Genomic DNA, 20976 nt, shown 5'->3' on the forward strand with positions numbered 1-20976 from the left:
AATAGCTTTGTAAAAGCAATATTACTGTAGAAAGAGAATCTGTTGGTCATACAGTCTGTACTAGTTACTTTTCTGGTACCTTTTCAAACACTCTTGAATACATCTCCAAAGGGATCAATAAAAAGTAAATCTCATGTCAGAAGAGTTAAAATTAATTCAGACAGTATGCTTTTAGATTAGGTCTGGAGAGGATTTACATTTCCTTGGAAAAATTAGTGGTATCAATCATCTACTGGTTGTTAGAACATGTGCTGATCACAAAGTATTCTTTGAATAATTTTTTAAAAATAAAATATTTTTTAATATCAGTTGAAAGAACTATTTATCTTCTTTAAAATTTCCATGGAAATAAAAATCAGAGCCAAATGTGTATTAAAAAGCCCTCCTGGGCTAAAGGATCATATTTTTATTTTCTATTTAATATTATTTGGAATACTGTCATTGGAAAAAACAGGAAGAATGTTAAAAATCTGTGTTCAGTTTAACAAACACAACTCTATTAGAATAAATGTAAAATACCAGTTGGATAGGTCTTTCCAGGTCTAAAGATTAAAAAGGAGGAAAGGCATATGACAGATTTCTTTTTTATTACATTTTATTTGATTTTGAGATCTACATTTAATATCTAAGACTCTTCTAGTCAATTTAATTTTGTGCATTTAAAATAATGATGAAATTGCTTAAGGTACATGCAAAATATTAAAAACTGAGTCAGTAAAAACTTGGATCAAGAGTATCAAAACATAGCATTAAATATTAAATAATTATTTAAAAATTGAAAAAATGAAATATGTTAATATTTATTTAATATTTATGTTTAAGATCTTTGTTGGAGATATGAACAGTGGGATTGAGTGTATCCTCAGCCAGTTTGTTGACGATATGAAGCTGTGTAGAGTAGTTGACACCATAGAGGGAAGGGATGCTATCCAGAGGGACCTTAAGAGGCTGGAGAGGTGGGCCAATGCCAACCTCATGAAGTTCAACAAGGCCAAATGCAACGTTCTGCACCTGGGTTGAGTCAACCCCAGGCTCAAATACAGGCTGGGGAGAGAATGGCTAGAGAGGAGTCCCAAGGAAAAGGACTTGGGGGTGGTAGTAGATGAGAAGCTTGACATGAGCTGCCAGTGTGCGCTGGAGCCCAGAGGGCCAATTGTAGATGATGGTAGTACAGGTGCCACTCAGCTGAACCTGTGTGCAAATAAATATTTCTTAAGCTTGCTCTCTGGTTTTCCTTCTGAATCATCTGTATGGCTAGAGTTTCTTTCCAGCTTCATGTCAGAGCACATTTTTTCCCTCAACAATATCAAAGTGTCAGTTGCCCTGATGATCTGTTTCTCTCTAGAGGAATTGCAACAGCTGTTGCAGTAATGGCCCAAGGACCATTTAGTGTCTTTCCTTCCTTTGTAATTCTTAAATACAGAGAAATATGCCATTTATCTGAGGACTTGATCCTCTTAGAGAACTCCAAGGTTATTTTAAGTGGGGAACAGGGAAGAATGTGATTTTGAAATATGAAATATGGATGTTTGCCAGACACACGGACAGTATCTAAGGGCAGAACTTTTAAGCAGATTTTAACTGATGCTTTAAATACACACTATGCTGCACAATAGTATTATTAAGCAGCAAAAGCAGTGTCATGGAAGTTGGATGAGAAGAATGAGAGGAAAAATAAAGTGGTGTGAGGGGCACTAGCCATGGCTTGCCAAAGTCTGAGACTTGTTTCTTTTTCTGTTTGTTGCTGTTTAGCTACATCTCCATAGATGAAACACTTCAGAGTCTGGAGGCCCATTCCTTCAGCAGTTTAATGAAGGTCACTCATATGTAAGTATTGTAATTAAATAAAAATTATTATTATTGTAATTAAATAAAAATTGTGATAAAATAAAACTGGGGATGTATGGAAATCACAGAGTCACAGAATCTTAGGGGTTGGAAGGGACCTCGAAAGATCAACCCCCCTGCCAGAGCAGGATCACATAGAGTACATCACACAGGAACATGTCCAGGCAGGTTTTGAATATGTCCAATGAAGGAGACTCCACAACCTCTCTGGGCAGCCTGTTCCAATGCTCTGTCACTCTCACAGTAAAGAAGTTTTTTCTGATGTTCACATGGAACCTCCTATGTGCCAGTTTGTACCCACTTCCCCTTGTCCTATTACCGGACATCACTGAGAAAAGCCTGGCTCCATCCTCCCGACGCTCGTCCTTAACGTATTTGTAAACATTGATGAGGCCGCCCCTCAGTCTCCTCCAAGCTCAAGAGACCCACTCCCTCAGCCTTTCCTCATAGGAAATATGTTCCACTCCCTTAATCGTCTTCGTGGCTCTGCACTGGACTCTCTCAAGCAGTTCCCTGTCCTTGTTGAACTGAGGGGCCCAGGACTGGACACAATACAACAGATGCGGTCTCATCAAGGCAGAGTAGAGGGGGAGGAGAACCTCCCTTGACCTACTAACCACACCCTTTCTAATACACCCCAGGATGCCATTGGCCTTCTTGGCTACAAGGACACATTGCTGGCTCATGATCATCCTTCTGTCCACCAAGACCCCCAGGTCCCTTTCTCCTATCCTGCTCTCCAGCAGGTCAGCCCCCAACCTGTACTGGTACATGGGGTTGTTCTTCCCCAGATGCAAGACTCCACTTGCCCTTGTTGAATTTCATCAAGTTTCTCTCTGCCCGACTCTCCAGTCTGTCTAGGTCTTGCTAAATGGCAGCACAGCCTTCTGGTGTGTCAGCCACTCCTCCCAGTTTAGTGTCAACAGCAAACTTGCTGAGGGCACACTCTGTTAAATATATACATGTTGATGTTTGAGTTGCCATTCTTGTCTTCTTTGTAGCTAAAAATTTATTTTCTTATTTCCTTTCTCCATATTATGAAGTCAGCCTCCTTTTTGAATTGTGCTTTCTTTTTCTACATCTTTTCCATCCCTTGCTTTTCTGTAACCTCTCATAGACGTGGAAAAAGGTGTAGTAAAAAATATTTGGGACTATGTTATGAGCTTGATAGCTAGATGAAATAAACTGGCAACTAAGAATTACTTCTGTCAAATTACTGAAGGTAAGTGTAGAACAGCAATGTAAGCACCATAAATAAAATCAGAATGACCAAAGCACAAAGCAAAATGGCACTAGCTGGAGGAATAATAAGTAATCACTCTGGAAGTTCTCTAGTAAAATTAAGAGTGTTTATCTGGTTATTAAATGGAATGGGAATGTTACAGACAAATGCTTCTGGGAAGTGTTTTTATACTGTCTTGTTCTGATCAGTCCTTACAAAATGATGCACTAGGATAGTTACAAAAGTGGTAGGATACCTGTATCCAGGGAGTTCCTAACATTAAGCAGTACCCTATCAAAAGTAGAAGGTAGTCTATTGAATAGAGCTTCATAGGATCTGTCCTGATTCTGGAACTCTTCCATGTTTTCATTACTGATCCAAATGATGGAATGGAAAATGTGTCAGTGTTATAAAGCTCAGATGAGCTGCATTTTGGCATATTTCAGAGATGTTTTGTGTCTGCACAGTTTCCATGGGAGAGCACTGTCAGTCCTCACAGATCCAGAAAACTTTGTCAGAGGAAAGACATTCCCGTCCAGAAAGAAAACATGCCATAGGCGGATATGTCTTTTTGGGTTATTACAAGGGATGAAGGCTACAACCCATTTTGCACACTGATGTTTGACAAAGCAAAAGTAATACTAACAAGAACCTTAAATTAGATTAGCCAAGATTCGTGTTAAAATCAAACAAATATTTTCAAATGGCTAGCCTAAGTAAACATTAGAATTGTTTTCCTGGAGAGGTTGTCCCTATCAGTGGCAGCCTTTAAGGCTGTGTAATCAGAAACTCTATAGGTCTATTTAATATTGACTCAGAGTGAGAGATTGAACTAGGTGGTCTCTTAATGCTGCTCTATTTTCTTTTTTTTTCCCCTTTTAATTTACAAAGTGTGAAACAGGAAGGTTAATAAAAAGAAAGGAGATAATATCATTATTGTTACTGTAGCTAGAGAGTGACTAAAGCTGGAAAGTGGAAGTGCCTCCCCTAAAAGAACCTGACAGGCAGAGCTAGAAGTAGAGTCAATGATCCTGAGACCTAGTTCGGTCCAATAACATGCTCTTTTAATATTCCTGAATGAGTTTCACAGGAAGGCTTTTGGTGTTTAAGGTTTAATTTTTAAAACATTTGTTTTTAAATGAAAGAACTTCTTAGGAGAAAACCTGGTTTTTGTGAAAGGGAGGAACTAATTGCTTTGGCTCGAGTCAAGTGTCATGTGAACAGGAATTCTGTCTGCCAAGCCTGTTAGTGTGCTTCAACTTGTTAATCATCTTCAGTGCTCCATTTTGTTGGTCCTTATTCAGTTCTTGTACCTCTCTTCTGACTTTCTCTTCCTTCCAGACCTCACCTTTCATTAAGCGTAGGTCATATTTTTATGGGCCTATGCCAGTTAAGTGCTGAGCACCTTCTGCAAACTGTATATTCTCCAAGATATTGCAGAAATAGCATACTGATCACCTGCTGTATTTTAATAGGCTAGATCCCACTCTCTGAAGATGAAAATCAGGGCCAAGACATTCTGGGGTTTTTTTTCTTTTTTTCCCCAATTGTGTTAAATTGGTCTCACAATTGCTTCTTGTTCCTTCTTTTTGCTTTATCTTTTTCAGGGATGTCTTTGAGACAAACTTAAGATGTTTACAAATTCTGAACTGTCTCTCCCATACAATGGCATAATATTTTTTTCTATACGTAATTGCAAAAGTGTCTAATGAGCAGTCAATGTTTTTGTGTAGTTGTCTTACAGTAGAGCTGCAGCTTGGTAGCATTATACTAAGTAAAATGGGTCAGTTTTTCTCAGGAAACAAGTCTTGTGGAGGGAACCCCAGAAAAAAAAGCACTCTTTCTTTTCACTGTCTCTGTGTCTCTGCTCACTCTCCTCTGATGTTTTCCGACATCTTTCTCCTCACTCCAAAAGCACTCTCCTTTTGTACAGCCACGTTAAAAGCCCTCTTAGCATTTGGGATGAGGGCCAAAGGTTAGGGTTGAAGTGTATTGCCCTTGTACACGAAACGTCATTCGGAGCGCAGGTAAAGGACTGCTCCCACTCACGAGCTGCACTGAGCTGGAGCCAAGGGCTGGGGCAGCTCTGTCAGCCTCCAGGCCAGGTGATGCCCTTCTGCTCTTGGACAACTCGTGGGATACAGTGCTGCAGTAAGGAGAGGTGCTTTGATGGAAATATCTGAGAAACAACCGGAGAGGGAGACTGAAGAGATTTGGGGGCACTGCTGTATACCTGCAGTGAATTTCAGGGCACTGGGACAAGTGCTATGCAGAAAAGTATTGCTAAAAGCTGCAGTCTGTAGGTAGGGAATAGACTGACAGGAGCCTAGTTTCTTGTCAGCCTTGACACAGGACTTTATATAATCAGGTAGATTTTTCTACACATCTCTTCTTCACGTGTTAAAGGTTTTTAAGTATTTTCTTTAAAAAGAAAAATTGAGTTGCTTTTCATGGACAGTCAGGTCGTGGTTTGATGGTGAACCTAGTGCATTTTTAATTACTAGCCTGAGTACCAGAAATAAAATTGAAATCACTGATTGTCTTTAAAGCACAAAGAAGCCAATTCTTAATTATTGTATTTACTTTAGCTACAAAAATAAATCAGAAGCTGAATAGTTTGTAAAGTAACTTTGAAAAAGTTTGTAACTATTCCGTAAATTATTTTATCATCTTCTGGATAGGTAGCAGCATCCTTCATTCTTATGAGCATGACTGCAAAGTGAAATGTTTGTTCAGGGCACCTTTTGCCTCTTTGCATCAATGGTCAGCAAAAATGCCTATTAAGCATCTTAAGGTTTTTTTATCTTTGAAGCAGTTAATTCACAGAAAGGCTCAGGATTGTCACATTGCTGTTGGATGCAGAATTTAAGCACTGTATGTTAAGATTAAGTTGCATTTATAGAGTGTGTCCAAGTTCCATTTCATAAGTCTCTTAGTACCAGCACTCATAGATGCTCAGCTGGGAACTAGCCTACTAGACATTTTTAAGTATACTCTTTGGCTGTATCTGCATGTTAGGCAGCTAAAAATACTAATAGTTTTCCTGAAGCTGCTTTTCAGAGGAACCTTAATTTTCTAAATCAGCGGGTTTCAATCTTTTCAATTTACCAATTCAGAAAAGCTTGTTGATAAAAGTGCAAATTCTGTTTAATGAATCTACCAATAATCAACTTGCTTTTCTTATTTTTTGATCCTTTGGAAATAATCCTTACACCACAGCAGTCTTTTGTTTACAATTTGAAAATTACTGTCATATAATATTTAGGCACCTTTGATTATATTATTTATGGCTGATTAACATAAAAGAAATGGTGAAATTCAGTTTGTGGATCACTATCCTGTTAAGTGATGAGGAGAGAACTATTCAAATAGCTTTTCTTCTTATGGATTTAACTTTATAGGCTCCAATATTGATGGAGCTATAGATATCCTTTAAATCTGTGGTTTTAATGGGAGATTTCTTCCAGTACTCTGAGATTTCATATCTGCAAAATAAGGACAGCAGAGCAGTTCATTAATGGAATTAAATTTTATGCTCCTTCTCTTTTTCATGCATATGAAATGAGAGGACACGCATGAAGCCAGTCAAGTGCAACAGGCACGTTTGACTGGATTAGAAGTAGGGAAAATTGGATTTTTCTCGTGATTTTGTTTCTTAAGCTTAGCATTCACTTTGATCAAAACACCTTTTACCTTTTTATACCTCTCTGATCCTCTTTCTCATCTATTTTGGCTAGTCTTGTAAGCAACTGGCTGTCTGCTGTTGATTTTTGTAGTTCCTACCACAGTGGCGCTTTTTCTTCCTTTTGGGCTTTAAGAAACCTCTGTAATACAAAGAGTGGCATAAAATAAAAATAATACAGTATATAGTAAAGCATACTTTTTTCCTAATCCCAGCATTTCCAATTCAAAGGAATCAAACAGCAGGACATGAACCTTTTCTCAATGTTCAGTTGAATCATATTGATTTATTCACATTCTTTAAGCTTTTATCTGGTTACTGTGCCTGCTGTCTTATCTGGTAATTTTAAATCTATTCGCAGATTAATGAGTTTCTCATTTGCTTTTGTTAAACAGCACATGCCCTCCCATGGCCCAGTTACTTAATAAATAAAAATCTGATTGAATCTCATTGCATTATTTTGTGCTTCCAATTTTAGTACCATCTGCAGATTTCAAATTCTTACTTTCAGTACCTCATCTAAATCATTTTTGCAGAAGAGTATGAATAGCAACAAGCCAAAATCTGATGACTCTATGTCACTGACTTGGGTTCGACAACAACGTTCTTGATCCCCTCCCCTTCCCACCCAGGCAGGGAAGGAGAAGGAGAAAAAGAGAAGAGACTTTGCTGGATTGAAAAATAAACTACACAGCTTTAATTAAACACTAATGATAAAAGAAAATATATACAATTATATACAAATGTGTTCAGGAATGTGCAAAAGCCTCTAGCCTCCCCCCAACCCCAGCAATTCCCACAGCATCTCCTTAGCTGTGAACAGTCCCGAAAAATCCTGGAGCTGCTGGAGAAAGCACAGAGTGATGAGGGTCAGGAGAGCTTGAGCCTGGGGGTCGATGGTGATAGATGGACGGAGTCCTCCCCAGATGCCAGCCATGGATGGAAGAGAAGGGAAGAAGAAGCAGGAAGGAAGTTGTCTTCTGTGATCTCTGACCTTCCTCTGAGCTTACATAGATATATGGAATGGAATATCTCTGGCCAGTTTTGCTGTCTGTCTAATTCAACCTCCTATGGGGAGGGGTCATAGATCTCCCTGTAGTGTCTGAGCTGGCAGAAGTGAAGGTGTGACCTTGAAGACCCAGCAGTTAGAAAAACGTTCCAGCTGTTACCAGCCTTAGTTGGAACACTCTGGTGCTAGTTAAAAGAAAGCTTACTGAATGAAAAAAAGAAAAAAATCAGTAAAAGAAAGGAAGTTGATGAGTCTGGTATTTTAAATGTAGTAATTGGTGGAAAAAACATATCAGTTAAAGTTTATGGAGCAAATTCCACTGTTGAGAGTGTGTCAGCTACCTAATGAATAAAATAATTTGAAAGAAGCAAGAGCCTGACACTGAGAACATTTATTTTAAAATACAGAAACAGTACTGTTCCAAGTAGCTGATGGACATGAGGAACAGTTGAATACAGCACTGTAACAGCAGTAGTATAGCAATTACATCAGTTTAACACACAAGTGAAAGGTAAATCCCTGACTCCCTGCAGTATTGGAGTAAACAGATCAAAAACTCAAGACTTCAAAGGTGTTTTTTCAGCACTAGAGCAGGCTTCCCAGAGAGGTTGTGAAGTCTCCTTCTCTCCTTCTCTGTCTCAATGCGTCTCTGTACAACCTGCCCTAGATTCTGTGGTGGTCCTGCTCTGGCAGGGGGTTTGTACTCAATGATCTCCAGAGGTCCCTTCCAACGCCTAAAATTCTGTGATTCTGTGAAATACTACTGCTTTCTGCCCATTGAGTGCCCAGTAGCACTACTTCTAGGACTGACTTAAAACCAGAACATTACCCACACAGCCTTTACCACATCATCTAGGCTTGCTGTCTGCATCAGATTTCTCTCTGTAAGTAGGAACAAATGCTTCCCTCAGCCCACTGCTCCACAGCTGGTCTCAGGAGGAGGACTGGCACTGTTCTTTCTATGTATTTTCTGTATTAGCAAAAGCTGGAAGCTGTTCCAGCATAGTTACAAGACCAGCTGGTTTAACATAAAGAAACAGAAGCAAGCATGCTCCTTTCTGGAGACAGTAAGGAGGCCAGGAAAGGAAAAGTGTGTATGTGCTGGCAGGTATGGGTGGATTTTTTCATAAAAGATGAGAATAAATAAGGACAAGTCATAATGCCTGGCAATGACCACGTTGGTTAGAGGGGTAGCAGCCCCACCAACACAGCTACAGAAAGCACCCAGCATGGCCATAGCCATGATCAACATGCTCTTCAACATGTGCAGTCTAAAAAGCCACCTGCAGCCCAAGCTGTCCCCTGGGTGGAAGTATTTAAAGGCGTAACTGTGGACAGAAGATGTAAGGAATGAAGTCTGTGTTACATTTTGCATCAGTATGAAGCAAAGCGATACACTACCCTCTAGAATGCTGGGCATGCCTGTATAGAAAAAGGTATGCCCGTTTCAGGTCTCAGAATGGAATTAATTTAAGTGACTAACCCATCTTCTGGATCCAGTGATGAGTTCTATAAAAAGAGACAGGAAAAATAATACAAAATACTGCTAGAGACATGAAGGAAGTAACCAGAAAACAAAACAAAACAAAACAACCATCATAATATTATAAGCTAAGTAGATGGCTGTAAATTGATAGGATTACTGTGCCTCAGTATTGAAAGTTTTACTTAACAAAATTCTCACCATGTTCAAAGTAGTAGCCATTTCCACAGGCTATTGTTTTACTTTTAGGACCATGCAAACCAAAGATCTGTAATCAAATCTCAAGTGTTCTTTTCCCCTTGCTTAAGCTAGCTGGTCTGCAGGACCACATCTATCCAGATAAAAATTATTTTTTGTAAACTTGCTCAGAATGCGTAGTGGCCTCAAGCTAGTGCTAACCAGTTAAAAAGCTCATTGCAGGAATTAGCTCCTTGAAGTTCCATTTTAACATCACTGATTTCAGTTATGATAAACAATTAAATATTAATGATTGCTGTGGTAATGTTCCTCCCTTTTTTACAGTGAAATTAGAAATCTTAGAAACTTGGATTACATAGATCCAGATGCATTTAAGAACCTCCCACTTCTGAAATACCTGTAAGTATTTAGCACCTCTAACAAGCTGGTACTTAAGCCTCACAGATTACTTTCTACACCATAGCAGTTTTTGGTTTTTTCCTTGCACTTCGTTTTGAAACTGATTGCAATGATTTTTGCTTTATTCTAATGACAGCCAGCTAGGGTAGGGGTTGAAAATTTGACTAATTTTGCAAGAAAGAAAAACATGTTCACAAATTCATCAGTAATTTTGCCATTCTTCTTATCCATTAAATGTCTGGAATACACTAATGTTTCCTTGGCAAAATTCCACAGCTAGCTTTCCTCTTATGGTAAGTGCTGAATTACTATATTTTTGTAGGGAATAGTGGGAGGAAAGGACACATTAGAAATATGCACATCTTTTTTTTATTATTTATTAGATATTTACACAGGGTTTTAAAGCATAGATATTAGCTAAATGTGACAAGTTCGTCCCTAGACACCTGATTTCATATGACCTCTGTGGCAGAAAGAAATCCTGAAGAATTCACTCTATTCCCTTGAAGTTTCCAAAGAGCAGTACAGAGTAACCAAACCATGGAATTCTAAAGTTATAGTATAGGAAAGAGAGATGAGAAAGAGAATAACTTCTGTGATTTTGACAAATGTGTGGAATATTCTAGAAAGGGCTCTGTGTGTGTGGTGGCAGTAAGTGAGAGGAGCAAAGATTTTTCCAGATTTTTCCTATAGATCTGAAAGTAATGAAAAGAAAGTAGTAATTTCATTTAAGGACAATAGTTTTAAAATTGAGACCTGTATTTTCCTGAGTTATTTCCAGCCTACAATGTTCAGAAATAGGGGGCATTAACTGCTTTCACACTTTAAGACAGTTTCCCTTTTTAGAGCTATTTGAACAGCTCTTAGCCTCAATGAAATACAGAGGATTTTGGAGTCCAGATGGTTGTCTGAAGCAGCCTTAATCTCTCAAGTGAATGCAGAGTTACAATTGTTTTTCTCCCGGTCCACTTCACAGGCTAGTTCTCTCTGCAGATCTGCTTAACTGTGTTCCCATTTTTTAGATTCTATAATTTATCATAAATCCTGTATTTTGACTTCTAAAAATATTTTCATGCATCCTTATATTATGGACAGTTATTTATAAATTTATTTATTGACAACAGTGATGATGCAATAACTATCCTGCACTGCTGACTGTTGAAATTCATTGTTTGTTTTTGTTCAGTGATACAGTACATGTCATTCTTCCTGTTTCTTCCCTTTCAGTGGTATTTTTAATACTGGACTCAAAAAATTTCCAGAGCTCACCAAAATCTACTCATCTGATGTGAACTTCCTACTGTAAGTATCTGTCCTTATAGTTGGTTAGAATACTGTCATTCTCAGATCCCAGCAAAACCTGTACTGAAGTTTTCTGCATTGTAGGAAAATACCAAATAAGTCTGACAAACTACTTTTCCCCAAGGAAAAATTTTTCAGTGATCCTTATTACCAAATCTGGAAATTGCCAGGTCACTTTGCACTGTACATTTGACCCAATGAGAGACATGGACACACAAGGATGTTTCTCTTGAATTAGCCAAAGCACATTACACAACCTCTACAGGCTTTTTCCTTTTATTTTTTTTTTAATGGCTGTGCAATACCTGAATTAGTCTGAGTAGTGTGACACACAGGACCTGATCTGACAAACAGCCTGCTAACATGAAGTCATCCTGTCAACATCCTTCTAACAAATTCGTGCTAGCATGGTGAGCTGATATCACACATTTTCTGATACTGCTCTTCATTGAGCTGCTATACTGTTGAATCCTAACTTCCCCTGTCTCTCTGCCTTCTTTCTCCTGACCCCATCCTGAGCACCGAAGACTGAAGAGCAGGAGAACTGGACAATCTTTAGAGCAATTGTTTATCATTACACCTTTAAAAATCTCAGTGTTAGCTAAGCTCGTATTTTTAGGAAGATTTTGGTGAATAATTATTTTATCCAAAATATGTTGATTCATGCAATTTATATTTTATTAAAGAAAACAGAAAAGGAACTTAAAAAGCAAATTGCCAAAGCTGAGAAATAAGTAGAGCTTTTAAGTCACTAGATCAGGAGAACCTTGGTTTCATGACAGCCTTAATAGTGAGGTCAGCTCAGGCTGATTCAATGTGTTTTTAAGAAAGAGGACTACCCGTAGCAGTTGAGTGAGATGCATACTCTCTTTTAGATTGACAGCATGAGCTTTTATGAACACACACTTTGCCTAAATGCCCTTGTCCAGCCATACTTGTAGAGTCACGTTTCAAGTACAAGTCCATTGTCCCAGTGAAGGACCAAAGCATCAGGACTGACAATTGTCTACTTTTAAACAAGACTTCCTTGTTGGAGCAATCTTTTTTTAACTAAAGTCCACAGCTGGAAAGAATTTTCCTACTAGAAGCTTTACTGATTTAGTTGGGTTTGTTCACATGAGGCTTTTCTACATAACACTTGAGACCTTCTTACTTTCTCACACCTTAAAATCCATTTACTTCAACTGATTTAAAGATAACTCCTCCTCCTGATTTTTAATATGGCTTGAAGCAAATTGCAAAACAATTTCTTGGAGAAAGGGAATGGGGCAGGGCAGTCTCCTACTGTTATTCTTAAAGGTATTGCAGAAACAAAGAGCTCTGCTATAAAAAACCCAGGTATTTTTTGGTATTCAGAAAGCAAAGATTACATCCATCTCATCAATGTTTACAAATACATTAAGGGCAAGTGTCAGGAGGACAGAGCCAGGCTTTTTTCAGTGATGTCCAGTGATAGGACAAGGGGCAGTGGGTGCAAACTGAAGCATAGGAGGTTCCATGTAAACATCAGAAAAAACTTATTTACTGTGACAGAGCACTGGAACAGGCTGCCCAGAGAGGTTGTGGAGTCTCCTTCACTGGAGACATTCAAAACCCACCTGGACATGTTCCTGTGTGATGTGCTCTGAGTGATCCTGCTCTGGCAGGGGGGTTGGACTAGATGATCTTTTGAGGTCCCTTCCAACCCCTAAGATTCTGTGATTCTGTGATCTTTGTGCCCTAACCTGCAACTTGAGTTCAAAGTCTGGGTTGTCATCAAGGCAAGTGGGAAGAGTGGCTCAGGCTAAGATTTTGCAGGCTGGCACAAGATAAAAGTATCTTAGTCACTAGGAGTTAGCAATCTTACATGGTAGTTGTGTTCAGCTGGAAGAGGCTTGACTACAGGATGGGCTAGAAGTATTATGCTGGAAGGTGACTTTCAAAGACATGATTGATGGTCTACCCCAGGCACTGTTTCAGTGTTACAAAGGGGTATTCTTGATCAAGAAATTGAGTTTCCACTGCATGTATGGTCTGCCACTGGCAAAACAAACCTCAGAGCAATGTAGAAATACTGGCTGTTTTGCTAAGGAGTCTAGACCTCTAGTGAGCATCCCAAGGATCTTCTGAGACTAGATGTAAGCCTTGTGCTAACTCACGCTTCATAACCTGGAGCTTCTATGTTTGTCTTGGCTGTTGGCCTCCAAGATTGAAACCTGAGTCAGCCAGAGCTCTGAGTCAGATGCACCTACGTCTTAAGAGTTCTTAGGAAGTTGCTTAAAGACCCAAAGGGCTTTAGATTAGATTAAGCTCTACTAGATTGTAAATTAAATACTACACTTACTAATCAGAGAGAACCAAGAACTAAATAGGCTAGATGAAATAGAAGCAGTTCACCACTTGTGCCCTTGCTTCCAACAAGTGACTTTCTAAGTGTCAGAGAGCAAAACCTTATTTTACTTCTACCTTCAAAATGTTTTATGAAGATCACTTACAAAAAACAAACATGGGTCATTCATGCTAAATGCTTTTTAAAGAGTAGTCCTGCACATTCAGGGGAGATACAGCTAAGAGATTCTTAATCATCCCACATGTATCTTCTGGCCTTAGATAAAACTAAACAAGTTGTTCTACATTTTTATATATCATCAAGGCAGAAAACAATCAATAATAAAACTGTTGTAGAGAAGCTCCATTGGGCAGATGTTTGATTGTGATGTTTTTGTCTCCTTTTTCAGTGAAATTGCAGATAACCCTTTCATTACTTCAGTGCCTGCAAATGCTTTCCATGGGCTTTGTAATGAATCTCTAACTCTGTAAGTTTTTCCAGTTTAAGATACAATGCAATTACCTTGCCTTGCTCTCTCAAACCTATGGTAAAATATTAAAAAAAACCACAAAAAACCAAACACCCACAACAAAAACAACAACAACAAAAAAATAATCCCTGTCCTACTCTCTAGTAGTTTGTAACAGAGAAACACCATAGAAAGCTAGTATCCATAATCTAGTTTGCATAAATCCTTTGACAGTGGTTTGAATCAGGCCTGCTGCTTGTCTTTAAACTGGCATGGCCAAAGTGGTTTTGCTTTTGTATTACCCTAATGCCAGTAAATGGGTATGCTGGAGAAAATCAAAGGGAAAAGTTTGCAGGGTTCTCCTTCTGTAAAGCTACAGCATAGTTAGAACTGTGTGTCAACTTTTTTGCAACCTAAGTGGCACATACTGTGAAAATTAATGGGTGCCATATGTCAAATGAGTCATATTTGAAGGAAACTTGTTAAATAAAGTTCATTGTGCAAGTCATAGTCAGTGTGAGCCACAAGAAAGGGCTGAGGGGTGTGGAAATGACTGTAATGAGTTATGACCTGAACGAGGGGAAAGAACACTAGAATATGAAAGAATGAATTTTAAAGAAATTATTTTTTAAATCCTTTTGTTGTAAAGGAGCAAAATAATGAATTCTAAAATTTCAGGCAAGCCTGACAGTAGAATCATACCTATTTTGCTAGGTATTAGTTTATTAATTCCTTTAGCCTTCATTAATCAGTCCTTGCAGAATTGTGTTTCCTTGTTTTTGTTTGAGAGTGGGAAAGTTATAGTAAAGCATTTTAGTCTAGTTTTTTTTCTGTAAAACAGAAGTAAAATGGTACACCTGCCACATGGTATTCTTCATTCAGCTACATTTGGGGATGCTGCTGGGAATTTGTTTGATCTTGCACTATAATTTCTGCTTCTTCAAGAGATTAAATTTAACCCATCCATAAGTGTGCTGTTACCAAATAATATGATACATAAGATGTTAGGTAGTCAGGTACTGAAGCAACCCAAAATAGACTAATTTATTTTTTTTTTCTTGCAGCAAACTCTACAATAATGGTTTTACCAGCATCCAAGGACATGCTTTTAATGGAACGAATCTGGATGCTATGTAAGTAGCAGATCATTCTCTTCTTTCAGAAATAAGAATTGTATAATAAATTATTGGAGTTGCTCTTGATAACCTGAGAAAGATAACCACATTCAAAAACAGTCACTAGTGAAAGGAAGGGACATCTTAAAATGTACAAGAAAACTGTTACAAGTCACGTTGCTGGCTTCATTACAGATCTGCTGACTATTATCTTCTATGTGCCTTAACCTCTACCTTTAATTTAAAAATTGAATTCCATGTCTACAATTACTCATTTCAGGACTCTACAGAGCCTCCTTTACATGGTTTTAATGTTTCTAAAGTGCCTATTTTTCCTTAAAAACTAGCTAGATTTCTTAAATTTTAAATGGCTTGAGTTAAACTAAAGATCTGGCATAGGTTTTATTTTACTCACACTAGTTCAGTTACTTGGAACATTCATATGAGAACCGAAGTTTTTCATTATGACAGTGCTTGTACTAGTGCCTACAGAAATTGCAAGATGTAAAATATGGCAAAATATATCCAGTGTCTTGACAGAATCCCTCTAAGCTGTATATTTGAAACCTTTCAAAGCCTTACCCAATATTTGAACTGTGCTGGCTTTTCCATTTCTTACATTTTGATGAAAAACAGGTCGGAGGTGACTTTTTAGGAATTTTTCTTTTTGGTTCTCTGAGAGTGCACAAGTGCTGTTGCTTCTGGCCTCTTTGAAATTTTCCTTATTACTAAAGTATCAAGAGAAAATCTAATTCTGGAAGAGCTGGAGTCCTAAACTTCTGCTATATGCATGGAATAATAGAATGCCAGGTTGGAAGGAACCTCAATAATACCTGTCTAGGTAATACTGTAGTTTATATGAGGTGGCTCAGCACCCTGTCATGCTGAGACTTCAAACTGTCCAATGTGGGGGAATCTACCACTTCCCTTGGAAGACTATTCCAGTGTGTGATTGTCCTAATGGTGAAACATTTATCCCTGTGTCCAATAGGAAGCAACTTGTGCCCATTACCCCTTGTCTTTTCCATGTGACTCCTTGTAAATAAGGAGTCTCCATCTTCTTGGTAGGCACCCATTAATTACTGGAACATGGTAGTGAAGTCTCCCCTAAACCTTCTTTTCTTCAGGCTGAACAAACCAAATTTTCTCAGCCTCTCCTCATATGACAGGTTCTCCAGTCCTCTGCTCATCCCTGTGGCTCTTCTCTGACCCCTCTCCAGCCTGTCTGCACCATTTTTGTAGAGTGGGGACCAAAACTGAATGCAGTGCTCCAGGTGTGATCTGGCAAGCACTGAGTAGAGCTCAGTGATGACTTCTTTATCTCTGCTGGTTATGCCCTTGTTAATGCAGCCCAGAATCCTTGTGGATTTCTTTGCCACTGCAACATATTGTTCACTCATGTTGAGCCTCCAACATGAGCCACTCATGTTGTCCACCAAGATCCCCAGGCCCCTTTCCACAGCGCTGCTCTCCAGCCAGGTGGATCCCAGTCTGAACTGCACTCCTGGGTTATGTGTTCCCAGGTGCAAGACCATACACTTTTCCCTATAGAACTTCATAAGGTTCCTGCTAGCCCACTCCTCCAGTCTGTCCAGGTCATCCTGGAGGGTTGCTCTCCCTTCTGGAGTGTCAACCTCTCCACTCATCTTGATGTCATCAGCAAACTTCATCAGGGTGCTCTTGATCCCAACATCCATGTCACTCATGGAAGATGTTAAACAGCATTTGACCCAATATTGATCCCTTGAGGACCCTACTTGTGACCAGTTGCCAGTCTGAGGAGGAACCGTTTACTGTCACCCTCTGGGTACGGTCTGTCAGCCAGTTCCCCACCCACTGCACAGACCACTTTTCAAGGCTGTATATTGGACTGGATGGAAGTAAATAAGCAGAAAACAAATACTAGGTTCTGCAGATACTGCTTGCTTACTTTCAGAAGTATTTTGTAATTAGTATGCTTAAGGGTATTTCGGTGTTGTTTAAAGCCTCAAGGGTAGAGGGCCTTACAGAGACATCTGGGTAGACTAGACAACTGGGCCATCACTAGCCACATGAAAATGAACAAAAGCAAGTGCTGGATTCTGCACCTGGGATAGGATAATCCTGGTTGTACAGACAAACTGGGGGACAAGAGGCTAAAGAGCAGCCTCATGGAAAGAGATCCGGGAGTCTGGGTTGCTGGCATGTTGAATATCGGCCAGGAGTGTGCCCGGGCAACCAAAAGGGCCAACCATGTCCTGGAGTGCATCCAGTACAGCATAGCTGGCTGGTCAGGGGAGGTGATTGTTTCACCCTGCACTGCACTGGTGCAACCTCCCCTCGAGCCTATCAGAGTTCAAGCAGCATCTGGACTATGCTCTTAGTCATGTGGTTTAAAAAAAAAGAGCAATGAGTTGGACTTAATGATCCTCAACGGTCCCTTCCAACTGGAGATACTGTTTTTAGGTAAACCTTTCCAGAGACTGGCTATGATGCACTAATTAAGCAAATTAAAAAAACAACAACAAACCCAAAACCAAATCACAACTAAAACCAGGTTTACTCTCAGAGTAAGACTCAGGATAGACAATTAAACCAGTGGCAACAATCCTCTCAGTCCCCTCACCCTCCCACCCAGATGGGGAAAGGAGATAATAAGGAGAGAGACTTTCCAGGTTGAAAACTAAACTAGACAGCTTTAATTAAATGCTAATGATAAAAGAAAATATGTACAAATATATACAAATATGTTCAGGAATGTGCAAAATCCCTACTGCTGCCCTCACCCCCAGCAATTCCCACAGCACTCTCCTTAGCTCTCAGCAGTCCCAAAATGTCTCCAGGAGCTCTGCTGGAGACAGCAGCAGAACAGACAAGAGCTGAAGGCAGAGTTATGAGGGTGAGGAATGCACGGGCCTAGGGATCAATGGTGATGGATTGATGGAGTCCTCCCCAGATGCTGACCATGGGTGGAAAGAGAAGGGAAGAAGCAGGAAAGAAGGGCTTGACTTCCATGATCTCTGACTTATACCAAGTCTTATGTATATATGCATGTATGGAATATCTGTGGTCAAATGTGCTGTCCAAAAAACTCTTTCCTGTGGGAGGGTCACAAATAAGATTCTTCTGCTCCTTTAGCATACAAAACCAAAGCAGAGCAAAATGTCCTTTGTCTCTTGGCAGTAACACAAACATTCAAGTATTATCAGTCCACAAGCTGGAAAACGTGTGTGCTTAAAATAGTTCACTGGAGGGAAAAAAAAAAAACAAACAGTAAAAAGGATACTGGTTTCATCCTGGTTCAAAGCAGGACACAGAGCTTTATCTAACAGCAGTAAAAAATGGTTTCTTAAAACAAACAGTTTTCTCCTAATTAAAACATATGACATTTACTTGGAGCAAAGCACTGCTCCAGATTTACAAGGCAAACTAAGGAGCTAAACATCCATGGTAAAGCCTTTATCTGTTTGATAAACTACATTGACATTTCTGAACTAATTTTCTGAAGTAGTTTGGTTACTATATGCCAAGATAAGGAATAATTTTGCTAAGTGCAAGCTTGGAGATTTGTGGTTTCTAACAACAGCATTAAGTTAATGCAAAAGGCAAATATTTTGTTTTCTGTATTCTGACATTTCTATTTTTAACTCCTGTTTGTTTATCACTGTACTGAGAAGAAAGTACCTGTTATCCTCTGGGTTTGATCCAAGGCCCTTTTGACTTCATTAAACTAGGAGCAAAAAGAAACTAAGAGAAAAAAAGTGAGGGAAAGAAATTTTAATTATGGAATCGTTTGTGTTGGATGGGACCTTAAAAATCATCTAGTTCCAACCCCCTACCATGAACAGGGACACCTTGCACTGGAGACCAGGTTTCTGGAAGCTTCATCAAACCTGAATGAGTTTTGAATTATGAACTCAAGGAGGAAAACAAAGTAAAAAAGGAACACAATCAAAGCCAAGAATTCATTTTTTACAAATAAATCAAAGATTCCATGTTCCATCCATAAATCAGAAGACATTTTGGGAATCTTGGAAGCTACCTTCTACCCTGCAGTGTGCCTTTCTACCAGTTCTGCAGTATTAAAAGGCCTATGTAATTCAAGGAGATAAAAACCATCAACACAGATGCAGGTGTGCAACCATGCAAAAATGTTTCCTATTATCATACTGAGCAATGGCACGACTTAATACATCTCATTCAAGAAGGATCTGTATTTTATAGCAAACCACTATATTGCTGTGTATGTTTTATAAAGGCAAGGAAGCCAAAAAGCAGGAATGAAGGGGCAAATTACACTTTTGCTGAGCAGCATTAATCTGAAACTTCAATCTCTTGTTCTAACACATCATTAAGGTCCATGAACTGCATGTCTCCTCCAGACTTCTGCAAAGTGGTGCTCCTGTAACAATGTTTATTTCTGTAAGAAAACTGGTGAGGAATTAAGATTTTTTAAAAACATATCTCCAGCAAAATATATTTGTGATGAGCTTTTACAGAGCTGTCTAAATTACTGAAACGGAAAGTGTGCAATATCAAAATAAATCTCTGCAAAAATAAACTTCAAAGGAATGTATTTACTTTGGTATACACTCTTGGGGATCGTTCATAGTGCTTGGCTTAGCTCAGAGTCAAGATAAACAATGGTGTGGTAAAAAAATATGACAAATCCTTAATACAGCTTATTTACCCATGCATCTCTTTTGCCTGTCCTCCTTTCATTTCATAATGCAACAGGATGTATAGATACATTAACATATTTCATGTCAATACCTTCTTTAATACTATAGTAGTGACACTTAAACGTGTGGCCAACATTTTTTTCCTCGTTTTTTAAGCGAGGCTGCCTTATTTTAAAATCAGAAGCTGAAAGTAAGCAAGCAATAGTATCAATACCTAATTCCCTAAGCCAGTGAGGTATTCCAACTAAGAACCTCAGTAACTTTACTAGGTTTTTAACTAAGTGATTCTTTGGAAGAAAATTTTGCAAAATCTCCCTTTTTCCCTAACTTGGTGGCTCATTCTTATTCCATCACTCCCCGTGCTGATAAAGTGGCTTGTGGGACTGCAGTAGAACCTTAACAATGAAGCAATCCGGCTTAAAAAATAAAAACATGAGAAAGGTGTCCAGCTACAGTATAGGGGTTTGCATGAATGACCTAGGGCTACGAAAGAAGAGAAATAGAAATCTTTTACACTGAAAAAAGAAAGGCATGTGGAACTATCTATTAGTCAAAGAAGCTTGTCAGCATTTTTCATTCATGTCCTTTGCTCCCAGAAGAAAATACACTGTTGTCAAAATAAAAAATTTAGTAAAAATATCTTCAGACCTTTCTGGATTTTTCAGTTTTTCATCTCAGTTGAAGATTTTGAGTATTCTGAATATACAGAATTTTGTTTTTCTTTTGCCATCTCTTTCTTTTCCTGTTTGTTCTTTACCTCCAAAATGGTGTCCCCTAAGAGCCCCCAGAATGTCCTCAATAATTTAACTTTCATACTTCTGTTTACTTCTAAGAAAGTTTTCTCTTATATATGTATTTCTCTTTGGACACTATAGCTGTGGTGCACTCTTTGGCTTTTTTGGTGCTCCAGAGTTGCTGAGTATCAGTACCTGGTGGTTGCTCTTTGTGAAGGACCAGGTATTTCCTTACACGAACATGAAATGTCCTTTGAGTCAGCCGACAAAACTGACTTAAAATGGCGTCTCCACGTGGCGCTGAACCCCCTCTGTGTGTGTGTGGGGGGGTGCAGCTGCTACAGGGGAGGAGCCGCAGCCGGAAGCAGGGGCGGGACTAGGTCCCGTCTGATTGGCTGAAAAGCCCGGAAATACGAAACCGGCCAATCGGGAGCGCAGAAAACCCCATAAAAGAGGCAGCGCGGCACGCCCCTCTCTCTCGTCCTCTCCTCGTGTTCGGGGCGGTCCTCTGCACACACTGCCTGCCGCTGCCATTTCCTGCCGTGC

The 20976-nt window shown here is 39.2% G+C and overlaps 1 protein-coding gene across 3 annotated transcripts in view; it reads left to right on the forward strand.

Moving 5' to 3' along the window:
• The window catches only part of TSHR (thyroid stimulating hormone receptor), a 62253-nt gene that overhangs the window by 27154 nt on the left and 14123 nt on the right, over positions 1 to 20976 (forward strand). For 2 of the 3 annotated variants that reach the window (XM_009993922.1, XM_009993923.1), the window contains 4 exons: positions 9767 to 9841; positions 11069 to 11143; positions 13861 to 13938; positions 14985 to 15053. In XM_009993922.1, coding sequence (XP_009992224.1) covers positions 9767 to 9841; positions 11069 to 11143; positions 13861 to 13938; positions 14985 to 15053 — 297 coding nt within the window. Of the gene's footprint in view, positions 1 to 1752; positions 1828 to 9766; positions 9842 to 11068; positions 11144 to 13860; positions 13939 to 14984; positions 15054 to 20976 lie in introns of all 3 variants that reach the window. The other variant, XM_009993921.1, reaches the window with a different exon arrangement.

This window comes from Chaetura pelagica, unplaced genomic scaffold (assembly GCF_000747805.2).
Source record: "Chaetura pelagica isolate M959 unplaced genomic scaffold, ChaPel_1.0 scaffold11, whole genome shotgun sequence".
NCBI classification, from domain to species: Eukaryota; Metazoa; Chordata; class Aves; order Apodiformes; family Apodidae; genus Chaetura; species Chaetura pelagica.